Source organism: Erithacus rubecula (genome assembly GCF_903797595.1).
Source record: "Erithacus rubecula genome assembly, chromosome: 11".
In the NCBI taxonomy this organism is placed as follows: domain Eukaryota; kingdom Metazoa; phylum Chordata; class Aves; order Passeriformes; family Muscicapidae; genus Erithacus; species Erithacus rubecula.
Genome location: NC_136663.1, coordinates 777513 through 795496, shown reverse-complemented (window position 1 = coordinate 795496; position 17984 = coordinate 777513). Strand labels below are relative to the sequence as shown.

The following is a 17984-nucleotide window of genomic DNA, read 5'->3' as shown; positions in this document are numbered from 1 at the left end:
GGGTTGTAATGCATTGGTAAGTAATAGGATCTCAAAGGTTGGTATTCTGCCTTCTGGCAAGAGTGTGCAGTTTGTAGGGAACTGAGAGGAGTCTTTAAAATTCTGATTTTTTATGGAGATGTATTTGCCAGTCCTGCTTTTTGTGTGCTCCACAGAGAGCCTTGGCCTGCCCTGGGCCCCTCTGAGCCTGTCCTAGACCTGCTGGGCAGCCTGACCCATGGCTCAGCCACCCTGGGACATGCCCACATGGGGCTGGGGTCCCATTGGGGCTGGGGTCCCACATGGGGCTGGGGTCCCACATTGGGGCTGGGGTCCCACATTGGGGCTGGGGTCCCACATGGGGCTGGGGTCCCACATTGGGGCTGGGGTCCCACATTGGGGCTGGGGTCCCACATGGGGCTGGGGTCCCACATGGGGCTGGGGTCCCACATTGGGGCTGGGGTCCCCCCTGGGTCTGGGGTCCCACACTCGGGTCTGGGGTCCCACACTCGGGTGTGGGTCCCCGCCGGGCGGGCTCTGCCCCGCGCTGTCCCTCAGGCTGTGTGTGGCAGCCCCGCTGTCGCTGTCGCTGTCCCGCCTGCTGGTCCCCGCGCTGCTGGCGCTCGGCTGGATCCTGGGCTGTGCCCTCGTGGTGTACATTGTCTTCTGCTGAGCAGCCACGCCTGGTGAGTGCTGCTGTCACACGGCACGGTGACACACAGCAGGGTCACACAGCAGGGTCACACACTGCCCTGCAGTGATGGCAGTGTCACACAGCAATGTCACACAGCAGTGTCACACACCAGCCTGCAGTGATGGCAGTGTCACACAGCACAGTCACACACAGCAGTGTCACACAGCAGTGTCACACAGCAGTGTCACACAGCAGTGTCACACACCCCCCTGCAGTGATGCTGTCACACAGCAGCCTCCCCTCCCCTCCCCTCCCCTCCCCTCCCCTCCCCTCCCCTCCCCTCCCCTCCCCTCCCCTCCCCTCCCCTCCCCTCCCCGGCACTGCCACCCTTGTAAATGGAATTTTCTGTCTCTTACAGGTCAGAAGAACCTACAATGATGTTGATGAGAAGAATACAGAAACTCAATTTAGATTTCTAATGAGTAAAATATGTATAAAATGAGTTGTTTTTAATATCAACGATGTAAATGTTGTGCACAATTTTTATCCATTGGGAAGAATCACCAAACCAATTTCCCTGTTCTCAGATTATTTGCAATTGAGGGAGTGGTTTTCAGAATCTTGTGGTAGGTCAGATTGCTGCTGAAAGCCTGCTTGCTGAACAGCAAACTTAAAATAGCTCCTAGCAGCTAAAGAACTTCAAACTTGCTAGAAACAGGCAAGGGTTAATTTCTCATGGGGCCTGGGCAAGTATTTTTAGCCTTATTATGGGGAACATCTCTTGGACTCTATTGTTATGAAACAGAAACTTTGTGTGTCCTTCAAAAAGAAAACCCCAGGCTTGTTCAGGCTGGAGTTGAGAGCTGAGTGTGTCTGAATCTCAGGCTCACCAGGGGCCCTCAGTGTTTTCTGCTGGGGGTTTGCCTTCTTAATTATAATTGGAGATAATTATATTGCCCCAGTCAATAATAAGCCATGTGAACTTCCAGTGACTTTGCCATTTAAATCACAGCTCAGGTCACTGCATTTTCACTGACAGCTTTGGGCTGTTGAGCATGAAGATTTTTCTAGTGAAGAAGTGCAGTTCTGAGAAGATGGAATCATTAATAATTCAACCCCCAGTTAAAGCAGAGAATTGATTGTGAGAGGAATGTCTGGAAGATCCCAGCAAGATGTGTTTAAGGGAATGTGAAAAAACTCTTAATGATCCCTGATGGGGTTAAATAGAGAAAGAAACTATTTTTTGACTCCTGCTCAATTATACAATCTGTATAATTTTGAGAATGTGAGGAAGGCACATCAGTCAGACATCCTGTCTCCATCTGTGGGCACTGTCTGCTGAGTTTTAGGAATGGAAACACAAATAGATTTTGTCCTAGTGCAGCCACGAACATTCCTGGGTCACTCAGCAGCCAGCAGTGTCACTGAAGTGTGACATTCCATTGGGAATTGTGCTACCAGGGTTTCCTCACCTGTGAACCAGCTGAGGGCAGGGGGATGCAGTCCCATCAGGTGTCCTGAAGGAGATGGCCAAAGCCTGCTGGCTGTGAGCACCTGGGCACACTCAGGGAGTCCCTGCAGGGGAACATCCCTCCCTGCAGGTGAGCCCACCCCGAGCACACACCTCAGGTCTCACCTTCCATCCATTCCGGGTGTCTGAGCCCACCCAGACTGATCCAGACTCTGTTTTTACAACTCCAGGCACAGAGGGAAACAGCTCTGAAAGGTCCCACTGGCCCAAACTGCTCTTTGGGTGTCTCACAACGCTGGAAATCGAATGTTTCCAATTAAAATGTTACAGAGATAAAATGTAAACACCACAATCTGGTTTAGCTTTACCTGATTTTTGAGATCTGATTTGGCAGAGCAAACCAAAATAACTTTCTAGGCTGGCGTCAATATCGTGGAGCTGACTTGCTGTATACAAAGCAGAAGTTTCTGCCAGTTTTATGGGGTAATAAAGAGAGGATTATTCCAAGAAAATATGCATCCCCCACGCTGTTGGAAGATCACTGAGCACTCTGCAGAGTGACCTTTTGTAACCACCTTCAGACAGCCCACTCGTGCTGCAGCTGTGCAGCGTGAACCTCTCCCTACATGTGGGGGTGAAAGGTTTGGGATTTTTCATTCCTGAAAAAGAAAACCAGTGTTTGACAGGTTCCTTTCTCCCAGAGAGATGCTGGTGATTGAGGGGAAAAGGCCATGCACATTTAGATGTTTTACAAAAAAGGTGCTGCACTATTAAAACGAGGTGGTAACTTCAGTGCCACCACAATACTGTCCCCCAATGATGCCAGGCTTGTCCCACAGCCTCTGCCTGGCTTTCCCCTTTCCCCATTTCTCCTGATTTCCTGCAGTAAATCGAGCAGACAGGAGTGTCTGTCCCGTCCTGGATGCTGCAAGTGGCATCCTGGAAATTTCCAGGCTCATGTTTGCATTCTTTCAATGCTTGTGATCCCATTTAAGGGTGTTGGTGTACACAGAGCATGGGTGGAGCAGAGCAGAGCCGTGGGGACAACACCTGTGTGTGACCCAGAGTTTGGGGTGGACAGGGACAACACCTGTGTGTGAGCCAGAGTTTGGGTTAGACAGGGACAACACCTGTGTGTGAGCCAGAGTTTGGGGTGGACAGGGACACCTGTGTGTGAGCCAGAGTTTGGGTTAGACAGGGACAACACCTGTGTGTGAGCCAGAGTTTGGGTTAGACAGGGACAACACCTGTGTGTGACCCAGAGTTTGGGTTAGGCAGGGACAACACCTGTGTGTGACCCAGAGTTTGGGTTAGACAGGGACAACACCTGTGTGTGACCCAGAGTTTGGGTTAGGCAGGGACAACACCTGTCTGTGACCCAGAGTTTGGGTTAGGGATAACACCTGTGTGTGAGCCAGAGTTTGGGGTGACATTCCCAGCCCCACAGTGGCCCCGGGGCTCTGTCTCTGCTGTCTCTCCTGCTCAGAGGTTGGCCCCAGCCCAGGGATGCCCTGCCCTGCTCCTGGCTGCCAGCCCTGCCGCGCTGGCACACCTGGGCTCACCTGGGCTCACCTGGGCTCACCTGTGCCGTGACCCTGCTGCCGGTGGCAGCGCCGAGGGAGCAGCGGGCGGGCCCCGGTCCCGGTGCCGGTCCCGGTTCCGGTCCCGGTGCCGGAGGGGCGGGGGGCGCCAGGCGCGCTCCGCTGGGGGGCGCTGTCCGACCTGCCCCCGCCCTCAGAGCCCGGTGCGAGCCCCGACCCCGAATTTGGGGGGACATGGAGCCCTCAGTGCGAGCCCCGACCCCGAATTTGGGGGGACATGGAGCCCTCGGTGCGAGCCCCGACCCCGAATTTGGGGGGACATGGAGCCCCCGGTGCGAGCCCCGACCCCGAATTTGGGGGGACATGGAGCCCTCGGTGCGAGCCCCGACCCCGAATTTGGGGGGACATGGAGCCCTCGGTGCGAGCCCCGACCCCGAATTTGGGGGGACATGGAGCCTGGGAACCCCCCGATGTGAAGCCCTGGATCTGGGGGCACCTGGAGCTCCGGAGCCCCTCATTGTGAGCGCTGGATTGGGGACACCTGGAGCCCCGCATCGCCCAGCTCAGGTAGGACCCCGGGCGGGGTTGGTGGCGGGTGGGGACACCTGAGGAGCCCAGGGACACCCGTGTGCCCCCCTGGGACACCTGAGCCCCCCAGGTACACCCGTGTGCCCCCCGGGGACACCTGAGGAGCCCAGGGATACCCGTGTGCCCCCCTGGGACACACCTGAGCCCCCCGGGACACACCTGAGCCCCCCGGGGACACACCTGAGCCCCCCGGGACACACCTGAGCCGCGGGGCACAGCGCAGGTGAGGTGATGCCTTGGCTCTCCAGCCCCGAGGCTTTTCTTGGTGTCATTGCTTGTGCACAGCTATGCAGAATGTTGGTTTTTGTGTGAAATGTTGGTTTCTGTGTGAAATGTTGGTTTCTGTGTGAAACGTTGGTTTCTGTGTGAAAACAGGAGCTCTGGGTTTCCTCTCTCCATGAGAGGCTCGCTCTTGTGCAAGCCCAGTCCTGGAATTGTGAGGGATTTGTTTGTTGTTTTCTGTGTTTTCTGAGCTGTGGGGCTCAGGGGCAAGCACGGACATTTATTTGCTGAGAATTTTTGTTTGTATTTTCATTGATTCCCATGAAGAACATGCACTGCCTTTGGCTCATAATTTCAGTTTATTATCAAAATGTTTTGATCAGATGACAAACTCAGAAAGCTAAAAGAACATAGGTTTTTAAATAGACCTATAGTAGCAGTCATCTGAGGTATCTGGTGCTTGGTTTGGAATTGTCTTTGCTTTGATAAACAAAGCAGTAAGTTCCTTTGCAATCTGCATGAGAATGTTTAATACACATCATTGCAGATTTAAAGCCTTTTACCCTCCTACTTAAAGCTCCTTGAGACCCTTGCAATGAGCTGTGCAGCTTTCCTGCTGTGAGGACTGCCATTGATCAGAACATGCACAATTAGGTGCAGGATCTGACAGAGTGAGCCTGGAAACTCCAATGTTCGTGCCCTCCACTGAGAACTCTGTTTTGTAGGCTTTGTCTTATTGCCTGATACCATGCTTTAGTCCAATTTCCCAGTTCTATGCAGCCACTGATAAAATACGTTACAATACTTCAAGTCAAAAGTGTAGCTCAAGATTTAAATATAAAAACTATGATTTGTACATTACTAGAAACTTTAAAAAAGAGCAACTTTAGAGAAAGCAAGAAAAAGCTTAGAAAATGGTGAAAGGGTCACAATCTTACAGATCTCTGATCACAATCTTACAGATTATAGGTACAGAAATTAATAAATTACCTATGATTTCAGTTGGGCTGGAAAGCTGTAAATTAACTGTTGTGAATAGGGACGTAGGTAATACACGCTGGAGTAATTAGTGAGAAGTTACTGAAGTACAGCAGGTCTTTGGACTCCTCTTGTATAAATGGTTTCAAGTAAAAATGGAAACATTTGGTAGAAGAGATTTGCCAACAGCAGAGGGTACAAAGTCTGACACTGGGATACAAACTGTGGTGTCTGGGTTGTGTTGTGATGGTTAAAATGTGAGTTACTGACAATCTGCCCTCACCCACCGCGGGGACATCCTGTTACACTCTGCTGGTTACAAATGAACCCCAAACCCCACAGGGGCAGGTGTGACTCCAGGTGAGCTGTGGCTGCTCTGCCAGGTGAGTCAGGCTCCCAGCACTGCCTCAGTCCTCCTCAGAGCTCTGCTGGGTGATGATTGGGGGTTTGCATGTTTACCAAGATTCCAGCCCTGTCCCTAGCACCTTCCCCTCCTTCCTTCCCCAAATCAGGTTTTTCCCGAGGTGTGAGCTCTGCAGTCCGTCACCACACCCGGCACTTCTTGGCAGGATCCATCGTGTCTCTGGTGGTGCATGAAAAGGCTTCTGAAAACTCCGGGGAGTTCTGCAGGGATCCCAGGACCCTTCAAAACAAAGGCACACGCTGTCACTGCGCCGTCCTTGGCTGGAAACAAACACCAGCCCTGTCTGTAACTCGTCTGGTTGCGTCCCTGCCTGGGGTGGGGAACGCCCTGGCTCTTGCTTCAGGTCACCTCAAGGGCTGCCCGAGTTTTCTTCTTCACTTGGTCGTGCCCCTATTGCAAGCCCAAAGCCACAGGACTGTCCCTCCCTCAAGGCTGGCTCTCACAAGCCAGTCCTTTCACCTCAAGCAGGTTTCTTGCTTGTCAGGAGATTGCACCAGGATTTTCTCAGCTATGTTTTGCTGACAAGTTTCTTGGTGAAGGGAAAATAAGACCCTGAGGTCAAGGGCTGTGTGGTAACTCATCAGTGAATGTTCATTTGCATTTTTACACCAACCAAGTTTTAACTGAGATCATGCTGCTCCTCTGGGCGTTCTGCACAGATTTTCCAGTGAATGAGTTTCCTGGCAAAAAGATTCATACAAACAGTGGCTTTCAACTCAACATGGGAAGTGAGGATGAGGCCAGCCCAGCTAAGGCTGATTTTATGTGTGTAATTGTGAACATGTGTGAACAGACCTGCCAAAAGTCACTTGTTCCTTCAGCACGGGGAATACAGCAGCACATACCTATGCAGGGACACAGGTAAAATACAGGTACTGATGGACATTGATTGAGGGCCAGAAATTCTTTAAAGAACTGCTTCTTTGAGTAATTCATGATGATTCTGAGAGTTTGTTCCTCATTAGAAGCAGGGTGTGCCCACAGAAAGTGAGGGGAAGTTCAGCAGTGACACCTGCAACTCTTCCACTCTTCTGCAAGGCCAAAAGTGACTCCCTGCTCTTGGGAGCATGGCAACAGGACATGGCTCAGAAAAAGGGTTATCCAAAAACTCAGGCATTTTGGTGATCTAGCTGTGCTTCACTGCTCCAATGAACTGGAACTGCTAAAATGGAATGTTCTGCAATTAACAATTTTTATGAGGAGCTGCCTGTCCTACTTGTAAAGAGAAACAGCCCACAGTCAGTGTAAAATAATAATTGAAAAAGGCACCTTGGGAGTCTTTGTGACACTTATGTCGTGTGTTATTAGGTGTTAATTTTGTGGGTATGTCTCATGAAATGTTTTCTATTTTGGAGCTCTTAGGGGGCCTCGTCCTGACAATGACTGCCCACTCTAAGAATGCAGTCTGGTTTCTTATGAGCATTTGTATCATTTCATATAAAGTTTATAGCCTGTCCTGCCGAGGTACAGGCAGCACAGCAGGATAGGATGTGTCCAGGGGACACACAAACACAGCTTGTTCCACTGAGATGCTCAACTTGAAAGGTCTTGTGCCTCATCCAAATCAGATGTGCTGAGGCTCTGAAGAGCCTCTGTAGCCTCATTAGCACTGGGAGCAGACAGGAATGCCTGCAGGAGCTGGGGCACCACTGCCCCTGGGAGAGATCCCAGATAGCACAACCCACCCCCAGTGGGAGCAGCAACAACAGGGGAGAGCAGTCACTGCTTTCTCTGCATGTTTGAGTGTGTGGGATGAACAAGGTTTGGTGCAAAGCCAATTGAAAGGAAGATACTGGAATTAATGTAGTGGATTGTATCAGCAGAGAACTTGCAGTTGTGGACATGGAGCCTGCAGGTCACTCAGATGCTCTGGTGGCTGCACTATCACTGATCTCATGGCATTGCACCAAACAGGTTTATTGGAGCCCATTGCTACCCTGCTGATGAATAGGCTGCTCTGACTTCAGATAGCAAGAAAAGATCCTAGTGTGGCTCAAAGGCTTGCACCCTGAGCATTGAATTGAGCCCAGCTGACCTTGGGAAGGCTGGCTGAGCACACCAGACACAAAATGCACATCTGCTCTTGTACCACAGCACGTGGGTTGGTTAGGGCAAGGGGCAGTGATCTCCCACTGAGTCCACCTGTGACTTCAGTGGAGACAGAAGTTAATCTGCTGGTGTGTGAGAACCCTGTCAGGAGTTATTGCAGGTTCCAGACAGCCACTGGGCTCTGCAGTAACAGGCACACAGGGCAGCAGGTGATGGTGTGTCTGTCCTGTGCTGGAGACTGCCCAAAGCTGCTCCACAGCTGGACACAATTAGGTTGGATCTCCTCAAGGATGAGACAGTGATCCCACCTCCCTCCTTTGCCCATGGGGCTGCCTGGGAAGGGCTTTGGAAGGGACAGGGACAGGGACAGGGACAGTGACAGCCCAGCCCATCTGTCCCCTCTGAGCAGCCCCAGTGTGCTGTGTGTGTGTTAAACCCCTGGGAAGGGCAGGCTCACTCCAATTCCAGCACACAAATGCTCCTGCAGAGGTGTCACACCTCAGGATTGCTGCTCTGCTGACCTGAATTTGCCTGGGCTGTGCACGTCTGTCTTGATGGAGTTCACTGCATATTCTGGTCTGTACGTTCCACACCACACCTGCACAGGTAACACAGAAAAGATCATTAGCCCAAGATTTTACAGGAACAGACCTGCTGTCATTTAACTGTGAAACACCCAGTGTTCATGAGGACAAATTCCACATTAGAACATAGAGAAAAAGGGGTGTATTTTGTTAAAGATACCAAGCTTACAAGTGGCTGAATGAATTTCTTTAGGGGAGATAAAAATCACCTAACAATGCCTTATTTTCACTGCTTTCACAGCTCTGCTGGCTCTTAGTTAGCCCACGGGAGCCAGCCTGCTCTGACTTGCTGTTAAACTGGAATGTCAAGAGGTTTTCAAAGCCCTCAGGCAAGAAGTAAAGGATACCTGTGCAAAGTTCAGGAAAAACAGCTGTTTGTGGTTCATGTCGAGACCAGGAAGAAGCTTTTCTTTTCCATGTTTTTTCACAAAGTTTTCATAAGCCTGTAGAATGAAGTGAATAGAAATGTTATCACTTCCAGCCTTTTTCCAGACAAAATGAAATGATGACAAGGAGGAACATGGATTCTTTGATGTAATTAATTGTTGCCTGCCTTGGCCATCCACCCCACACGTTCCACCTTGAAGCAGAAGCCAACAGGGCCATTTCTTAGTGCTGTGCTATCAATTATCTAATGCTGCATTATGAAAAAGAGACTTCTTCCACTGTGGGTTTTTTGGGGTTTGGTTTTTTAAAGTGAATTGCAGAAGACTTGAAAACCTTGCCCTAGTAAAACCAGCTGCTTTCATGTTTTGTATGGAGAGGTGTCAGTGTCTCATCCCTGAAGGAAGATGCTGGAGCAATGCTGTGCCTGAAGTCAGTGCCAAAGCAAAGGAGTCACCTGGCCAAGCCCAGCTGAGCAGGGAGCAGACAGCAAAGGCTCTGCAGGTTTTTCTGGGGGTGGCAGCTCAGAGAGAGCCACAGCACTGCAGAACAGGCAAGTGTCACTCTGGGATGTGTAAACAGGAGTGGCCCACATGAAATACATGAAGTAATCCTTGTCCTTCCCTTGGTGCTGGCCAGGGCTCAGCTGGAGAGCTCTGTCCAGTTTTGGGCACTGCCCTTCAAGAAAGATGTGGACAACTGGACAGAGGCCAGGAGAAAGCAGCAAGAATGAGCAGAGGTCTGACAAACATGACCTATGAGGAAAGATCGGAAGAATTGGGTTTGTTTAGTCTAAAGGAGAGGAGTCTGGGCCTTGAAGCAAGTCTTCAAATATGTGAAAGGTCACAGGAGAGAAAGGAGCAGATTGTTGTGCTTGCAGTGCTGGAGGCAGAGCTGTGGCCCTGGGAGTGCCAGGGGGAGGCAGCAGGAATGTCCTGGGAGCTGGAGAGATGACAAGGGCTGGATTCTACCTGCATGCAGAAGGGCTGGAAAACTGACCTCTCAAGATTCCTGTTCATGTTATGCCATAATAATTTTTAATACTTCTGATCTAATTTTTCTGGCTACTCCCATTCCTTTCAGAAAGCATATCCCCTTTCATGGCTTTGTACTTTGCCCAAATATTCCAGTAACTGAAGATCAGACTAATCTAATAAGCCTGATGCCTCTTTTAGGCTTCCAAATCATTCCTTAAACTCTCATTAGTAATTGTCTTTGCTCTCAAACATGTCCATTTCCAGTGAGAACTTGGAGCAGCATGAGTTGGCCCACTCATCCCAGAGGCTCTTTGAGCAGTGGCAGCACTCATTGCCAAATGTTGAATATTTTGCCACAGAAAAGGTGTCCAGGGAAGGAGAAGGAGGATCACATTGTTGAGGCTTGCAGCCATCAGGTTTGTGAATGACAAGAAAAGCTGATGGAGAGGCTGAGCTGTTCTCTTCCAGACCATGCTGACAAAAGAACCTGTGTCTGACTGTCACCCTCAGTGACAAGCCAGGGAGTGCAGCAGCTGTGTGGGGAACAGAAGGAAAGCAAAGCCAAAAAAATCCATCTCCCATGGAAGGCTTAGTGCAGGGAGTGCAGTCTGAGTTTGGGATACCACACACCTGCACGAGATGGAAAGCAAAGTTTGTTTATGGGTCAGAAGAAATCATTCTGCCCCTCTTTCCTGGCCTGAAAAAAACTGGGAATCAACAGCCAGAGCCAGACAGCTGCTGGGATCAGCACTTTCTTCAGGTCATGGTCCAAGTGTGAGCCAGTGGATGTTTCCATTCCACACATTCCTTATTCACAAAGCAAAAAGAAAAAAAAAAAGAGAAAGAGGTCCCAAGGAACAGGTAATGCTCCTGACATGATTAACAGGGTGAAATACCACAGCTGGCCAGCAGCTTCACCAGCCCTTGGTGGCACAGGAGGGCTGCTCCTGGCCCTAGCACAGAAACTGTGTTCCTTCTTCCAAGGCTCTGAAAATGATTTTCTTAATCTCTGACAGTTTCAGCAAAAGTAGAAAAATGGATACTTCTCACCTTGTATGCTTGTCTCACACCCCCGTTATCAGCAATGTTTTCTCCCAGTGTGTTGATTCCACTCAGCTGTAAAATAGAAAGGAAATGTGTTGGTTTATGAAAAAAAAACTAATCCAGGACCTGTAACACCAAACTTTGTGCATTTTCCAGTTTCTAAAGGCAAGAATTACCTTAAAATATGAAGGTTTAGCAGAAGATTATTTTAAAACCTCTGAAAAGTCCTTATGTCTCTTGTCTCAAAATCCATGTTTTGAGATACTATTGTATATCTAATCCTCTTCCTTCACCTCCAGGCATCTTTCTAGGCTCTGTATCTCTTACCCAGATTTTCTGCTATTTAGTCATTACTCATTTATTCTTCCTCTTTTTTTCTTGTCTTTAATCCACAGTTTCTTACCCCAGTTCCATTTAGAAGAAGTGGACAGAATCTGCAGTCTGTAGACAAGTTAAAATTCAAACTCCAAATTGCTGACATCAGCAGACATCAGCAAATAATGGGAAATCCTTAATTCTCTTAAAAAAACCCACATATTTTAACCTTTAGTCCAACATTGATTTATGACAGCCAAAGCTGCAAAATGTAGAATCATCCTTTGATTGAATTTAACGTGTGAATAAAAGGGCAGAAAAACACATTGACATTTTATTCTCTATTTTTACTGGCCTCTCTCTGAGTTCCCACACTTCAACACATGTTTTGGGAAAACCTCAGGGCTGGGAGTTTTATCTCCTCTCTATCCTGTGTGATGGAATATATTGTCAGGCTGTAAAAAGCCAGCCAGTGGAATTGAGAGAAGCAATTCCTTGTGCCTTCCTGAGCAGTTCTGTCTCATCAAAGCAGAATGGGGAGCTCCAGGAACTGCACCTACGTTCTGTCCACCTGCCAGGTCCCACGAGAAGTTCCCATACTGGTACACCATGCACTGGGACAGCTCCTTGAAATTCCTTGCTGATTCTTCAGTCCACCAGTCCACCAGGTCTCCATTCTCATTAAAATTCCTGCCTGTAACAGGATGTTAAATAGAATTATCAATGTCAGAAAAGAGGGTTTGGTGCAGCGAGGAAGGGAAGGAGTTTGGGTTGTGCTGTTGGGAGAAGGATGCTGCAATGGCTCAGAAATGCAGGTTTGATCCCACACAGGGCATTGCTCTCCTGTGGGTGCCCTGGGAGGCTCAGCCCTGCAGCAGGAGCAGCCCAGGGCTGGTGCCAGTCCCACATCAGCCTCACCATTGTCATCAAAGCCGTGGGTGATCTCGTGCCCGATGACCATCCCAATGCCACCGTAGTTCAGAGACCTGGGCTGGGAGGCACTGAAGAAAGGGGGCTGCAGGATTCCTGCAGGGAACACTGCAAACAAAGCCACAGCACAGTTAGGGCCCTGCCTCCTCATCCTGCAGGTGCAGTGGGGCCAGACCTCCATGGGCTCCCACCAAAACCAGCCTGTCCCTCAGCTCTGCCAGCAGCAGCTGGTGGGAACTCTGTGGGACAGGAGGAGCAGAGCAGCAGGACCCTTCCCCTCCTCAGACACTTCCAAAATCACGAGCAGCTCTTGCTTTGTTACTGTTTTGCTCTGCAGGAAAAAGCAGCTTGTTCCAATTTACATCACTTAGCATTCACAGACTTCTGTCTCATCCTTAAACAAACCTCACGACATTGTGAGAAGTGGGAGGGTGTCCCCCAAGAAGAATAAATTATTTGATCATTCCATCACAAATCAATCTTAGAGACAGGAATTTATTCTTCCCTTGAAAATGCAAGTAACTCCCACTAGAATCAATAAAAAATAGGCCAAGCTGTCAATAAAAGAACTGGAACAAAGCAGCTCCTTTTACCCAGTTCTCTGCTCATTTTTCTAGGCTTCTACAAAACAATTCATTTAAAAAGAAACCATGTTGCAATTCAGATCTTTTTATAAATTAAGAGCAATAAAATACTATAAAATATTCAGTTCCACTTAGTATCTCGTGAAGGCTTTTCCTGTCTCCCTGCTGCTGGGGCAATGTAAAGTATTAATTCTCCCTGGGAAGGAGGTGGATGTAACTCTACACTGCTTAAACAGACAGAAGGAATTGGGTGACAGTTCTCACACAGCAAAAAAAAAAGAAGATTGATGCTTCTTGCATTTCAGTATAAATGTTCAGATCTAGGGCTTTCTTTAAGGACAAGAAAGAACCATGGGAAAGCCAGAAAATAATGGACAGGTTAGAAGTAAGCCAGTTGTGCCATGCAGGTCACACCACACCCAGATGGAGTAACAGAGCTCCAGATTCCCTGTTCATCATGCACAGAACTGCTCTTCAGAGGGGTTTTTAAAGTCTAGTTCTGAGCTAATTCAGACATCACTCTAAAGATCAGACTGCTTTAATTATCCTGTGCATGCCATAGTTACAGGATGAGGTAAGAATTTATGACTCACATCAACTGCCACTCACCAGTTTCAGTCTTCCACATCATGATTCCTTTCCTACAAATTTCTGAACAAAGCCATTCTAAACAAAGCCTTCTGGAGGTTTTTGTGTTAACTGCTCAGTCAAGAGCTAAATGCTCACATCAAGAAATGATCTCATTTCATTTCTGTGCACAGCCCTTCAGGACAAGGTTTTTCCATTTTTTAGACTTGTTTTCAGGAGCTGCAGGTGGATCAGAGTACCTGTCTGATGGCCTAGAAAGGACTCTGAGTCTGTGATTAAATTTGAACAGTGTCTGCAGAATGGATGTGACAGAAATATCGAGAAGCAAAATTCGTGTTGTGAAATGTTTTGTGACTGTGAAGGGAGCTGGGATGGTTCACAAGATGGGAAACCTTGGGGCCTCCATGTGGGTCTGATCTTTAGCCAGAATGCACAGGGATTTTTGGATGGTTTTGGGTGGGCTGACATTAGGAATCTTTATACTCAAACTTGTAATATCAAGATCGTTTCATTTCCTGATTTTAAAAGTACATACAACATATATAAAAATAGGTAATTTGGGCATCAATTAATTGGTAAACCTTACCTATCTGATTCCTGCTTGCTGAGTAAAAAGCATTGACAACAGCAGCTCCACTTATCCACCTGGTAACACCAGAAGAACAAATGTTAGTGTTTCAATTGTTAATGGCAAGTTAATGATTGCTGGAATGAGCCTAGAAACTGTGTAACAGAATCACAGAATATTTGAAGTTGCAAGGCACCTTCTCCTGTGCACACTGGATAAAAGACTAGACATAGAATTATTGAATACTTACTCCTCTTTGTCCACCTTTTCTCTGAGCTTTTTCAACCTTTTCTTCTGGGTAAATACTAAATTTTGAATAATGTTTTCAAAGTATTCATCTTCTTTGTAGTTCAACTAGAAAGAAAGGGAGAAGAGGAGTTAGTGGTGGTGATTTGGGATAAAAGACATGGATCAGGAAAATCTAATCTAAAGCATGGTGAGCCAAGCAAGACATTTCTGAGGGTGTATTTTGATCTACAATTAGACCTTGGTTTGCAGAGTGGGGCTGTGCTGTGCTCAGCTGGCCAGGGAAAGCAGGTGCAGATCTCCTTCTCTGAAGACCCTTTTCTAACTCCCCTGCCTGTTGTGCAAACTTACCTCCTGGTACTCACTGTTGAGCTTGTTGTCATCTGTCACGATCTCATCGGGGTAACCAATCCTCTCTCTAATTTTTCTTGCCTAGGGACAAGAAAATTTGATATCCATAGCAAACCCAGCCATCTTTTTAAATAATAAATTATATAAGAAAGGCAATATGGAAGGCACTGCAGAAACCACAGGGTGTTAATTACATATAGGTTTTGTTTACATTTTTTATTCATTGAAAGCACAAGTTTATTACGGCTTTTATCCTGTTCCTGATAGCTGGTCAAATCACCAGAAATCATTCCTTCTCATTTTCAGTATAGTTTTCCTGTAGATATTCATTCTCTAGCTCCTTAATCACTGATTAAGACCTGAAAGGTCTTAGTCTTGTGTACAGATTATTTCTATTTTGTGTGCCTATCTCCAGAGACCCCTTCCTGTGGAATCCTAAGCTGCTGTGCCTATATAAGCACAAGTGTAAATGTGTTTGTATTATAGTGATAGGAGTTACTGCTTATTTTTTGTCAGGACAATCAAAATACTGATTCTTATAGAACTACACATCATCAATATTTCAGACAGAACTTACTTTTTGTTCTGCTCTCTTTTTGGTCTCTGCATCCATCCAGGAAAGTTCATCTAAGTTTTTTATAAAAACGTCACGTATATCTGCAATCATTTCTTCAACCTGGAAGAAACATCAGAATGTTACAAACCCACAGAGTAAGATGGTGGGAAATGCAGTTCAGTCATTCAGGTCACCAAAACCTGATGGACATTGTCCTGCTGATGGAACTGTGTTTGTGCATCTGATGGAATTGTGTTTATGCCAACCCCAAAAATGATTGTTTCCCACAGGATTGCAGTGGTGATTGCAGCCAGCTAAGGCTTCACTCAGGTGCATCTCCAGGACCTTTCTGTGTGGCTGAAGGCAAACAGAAGTGGCCAATTGTCCCTGTGCCAGGGGTGCAGGATGAGAGCTGCTGTCAGCCCTGAAGCTGCTGCTGGGACGGGAGCCTTGGCTCTGCCCAGCCTGCCCATGCTCCTGCCCCAGAGCTGCCTCTGTCCCTCCAGCCGTGCACCTGCAATCCTCACACTCCACACTCCACCTAAAACTCCCATTCTAAACCTCTGTACAACCCCTATCACCCCTCCAGTAACACCTCAAACAACAACCGCGCTTCGAGTACGGCGCGATGGGAACTGCCACGGGAGCGTGCCAGGGAGCCCAGGGTGGGGATGGAGGGACACTGGGGGGCACTGAGGGGGGACAGGGGCTTTACCACGTGCTTGCTGTCCCCAGCAAAGGCCTCCTGCACGTAGAGCCGGCCCACGGCGCTCTCCATGTTGCCGTTGACGTAGTTGGCGCAGCGGCGCCACGCCGCCGCCTCGGCCGTGGTGCCGTACAGAGCCTGGGGGGACACACAGGGCTCAGCCCACCCTGCTGGCCCCTGCACCCTGCAGCACTGCAGAGCTCACACTGCAGCACCTTCTGCCCTGCCGACACAGAGCTGCCACCTGCAGCTGCTGAAACTGCTCTGCAGCCCCCCGAAAGCACCGAGCCGCCAGCAGGAGAGAATGACTGGAACCAAGACTAATGTTTGCCTTGGAATGTATTCCTTTGGATGATGAAGGGTTCCTAACTAGGCAGTCAGGATTGTAATCCTTGCAAATAAATGGGATTAATTTAGATTCGTAAAAACAAGGGACCAAGTACCAGAGCAGTGCTCTCAAATCCCATAAATTATAGTTACACTCCACAGCAAACACGTCTGGCTTTTGTGTGCAAAATCCAAAATGCATTAAATATTTATATGCTACACCTACATCAAAAAGTTATCTTTTGTGGCTCACCAAAGCATCATGGAAAGGTAGGGAGAGGTGAATTTGTGCACCTTACGGAAAGCATTCCTCGTGTCCTTGTAGTCCCTGCTGAGGCTGTTGACAAGATCCATCACAAATCTCCAGGTCATGTAATTCTGCAGGTCTCTGTTGGACAAAACAATAATAAGCAGTGGTGATGTTTTGAGGCTTTTTAAGTTTTTCTGGAAAGAAAATGCAAATGCCAAGAATACTTAACACACCTACCTGGGAGAGTATTTCACGAGAATAGACTTGAGCTTGAGAAGGTAGTCAGGGTCATAAACAATGACATGTTCTGTGTTGTCAATGTTGATTTGGACAGTTGACATGATAGCATTGATGAATTCTGACCAGTCGAACATCTGGAAAATCAATATGCATTACGACATGGCTCTATCATAAATACTTTAAATAGGTTTGCATGACACAAACGCTCTGCCTTTAATTTCCCTAATATTTGCACTGCTTATGAATGGGGTCATTGTAATAATAACTGGCCTGAGATCATTTATAGCTCCAAAAATGTTATTAACATAGGGGGTATTTGGCAGAAAGAGTAGAGAAATTGCTTTGATTTCAAACTAACACAATTTTTTGTTAATTTTTAAAGTCCCTGTTCTGCCTATTACTGTAAAAAAGTGCTGGTGATTTTTCCCTGCCTGCATCTTTGAAAAGGTTTGTCGGGAGAGGTAATGTCTTCCATCAGACAAATGGAAGTAGCTGAGGAGAACAGATCAGCTTTCAGGAACAGTCACTGCAGCTCTGAGAGAGGAGCAGCAAACTTCAGCCTAATCCTGGGAACAATTGCTGTTCTATCCTTAGACATTACAACACTACCATCTCCCATCAAGTGTCTTTTGAGCATTTTGGAATTAATTAAAATTAGTGCTGATCTGCAGCACCCCCCAGGAACTAATAATAACCAGGGCAATGCCATTGCATGACAGGAGTTGTTGTTTTCTGACAGGGTAACCAACTGCACCTGGGGGAGATGGTGAATTATGAAACCAATTAAACCAGGCAGGAGGGAACTGTCAGAGAATGAAAGTCAATAAAATTGCAGGGAATATGAAAAAGTGCCAGGAATAACAGTGTTTCATTGCACCTTACTGGCCTCAGAAACCTCAATAAAAGTCATGGGAATAAGAACTACCCATGTGGAGTATGACATGATGTTCCTGAGGAGACAGAGCTGTGCTAGCAAAGCTTGTGCTGGTTTTCACTGGTTAAAGGCTGCCCTGCACAAACAGCACCTGGCTCAGGTGAGAGCAGGGCTGGCAGTGGGAGGGATGTGCACAATTGTCCCATTCCATGGGCCTGGGCTCCTCTCTGCCTGCCTGGGGAGCAATATTTACAGAGCAGTGCTGGGCAAACTGGGCTTTTGTTCTGAACCTGCAGCTCTGGATAAACAGAGTGGGGCTGAGGACCCACTAAACATCCCTGAACCAGCTGGTGGCTGCAGGCTGGACTTCTGTCCTGGGCCCTGAACCCAGGGGACAAGGGACAGGATCACAGAGTCACAGAGGGGTTTGGGCTCTTCAAGACCATCTAATTCCAAGCCCTGCCATGGGCAGAGACACCTTCCACTGGATACAGGATATGCACACACTTCAGGGTCATCAGAAGAGCAGGTAAGACTGTGCACATGGGATGCTGTTCAATTGCAAATATGCCAA

At 47.9% G+C, this 17984-nt stretch overlaps 1 protein-coding gene across 2 annotated transcripts in view; it reads right to left on the bottom strand.

Annotated features, from left to right (window-relative positions):
* Positions 1-4775: 4775 nt before the first annotated feature.
* Positions 4776-17984, bottom strand: part of MME (membrane metalloendopeptidase) — a 30187-nt gene continuing 16978 nt past the window's right edge. For both annotated transcript variants that reach the window (XM_079314746.1, XM_079314747.1), the window contains exons 11-23: positions 16534-16670; positions 16341-16434; positions 15729-15857; positions 15035-15133; positions 14458-14538; positions 14111-14214; positions 13879-13937; positions 12109-12228; positions 11751-11884; positions 10882-10947; positions 8818-8913; positions 8408-8484; positions 4776-6056 (exon numbers count right to left, since the gene is read on the bottom strand). In XM_079314746.1, the coding sequence (XP_079170872.1) occupies positions 5957-6056; positions 8408-8484; positions 8818-8913; positions 10882-10947; positions 11751-11884; positions 12109-12228; positions 13879-13937; positions 14111-14214; positions 14458-14538; positions 15035-15133; positions 15729-15857; positions 16341-16434; positions 16534-16670 (1296 nt within the window). In that variant the 3' untranslated portion in view covers positions 4776-5956. The remainder of the gene's footprint in view (positions 6057-8407; positions 8485-8817; positions 8914-10881; positions 10948-11750; positions 11885-12108; positions 12229-13878; positions 13938-14110; positions 14215-14457; positions 14539-15034; positions 15134-15728; positions 15858-16340; positions 16435-16533; positions 16671-17984) is intronic.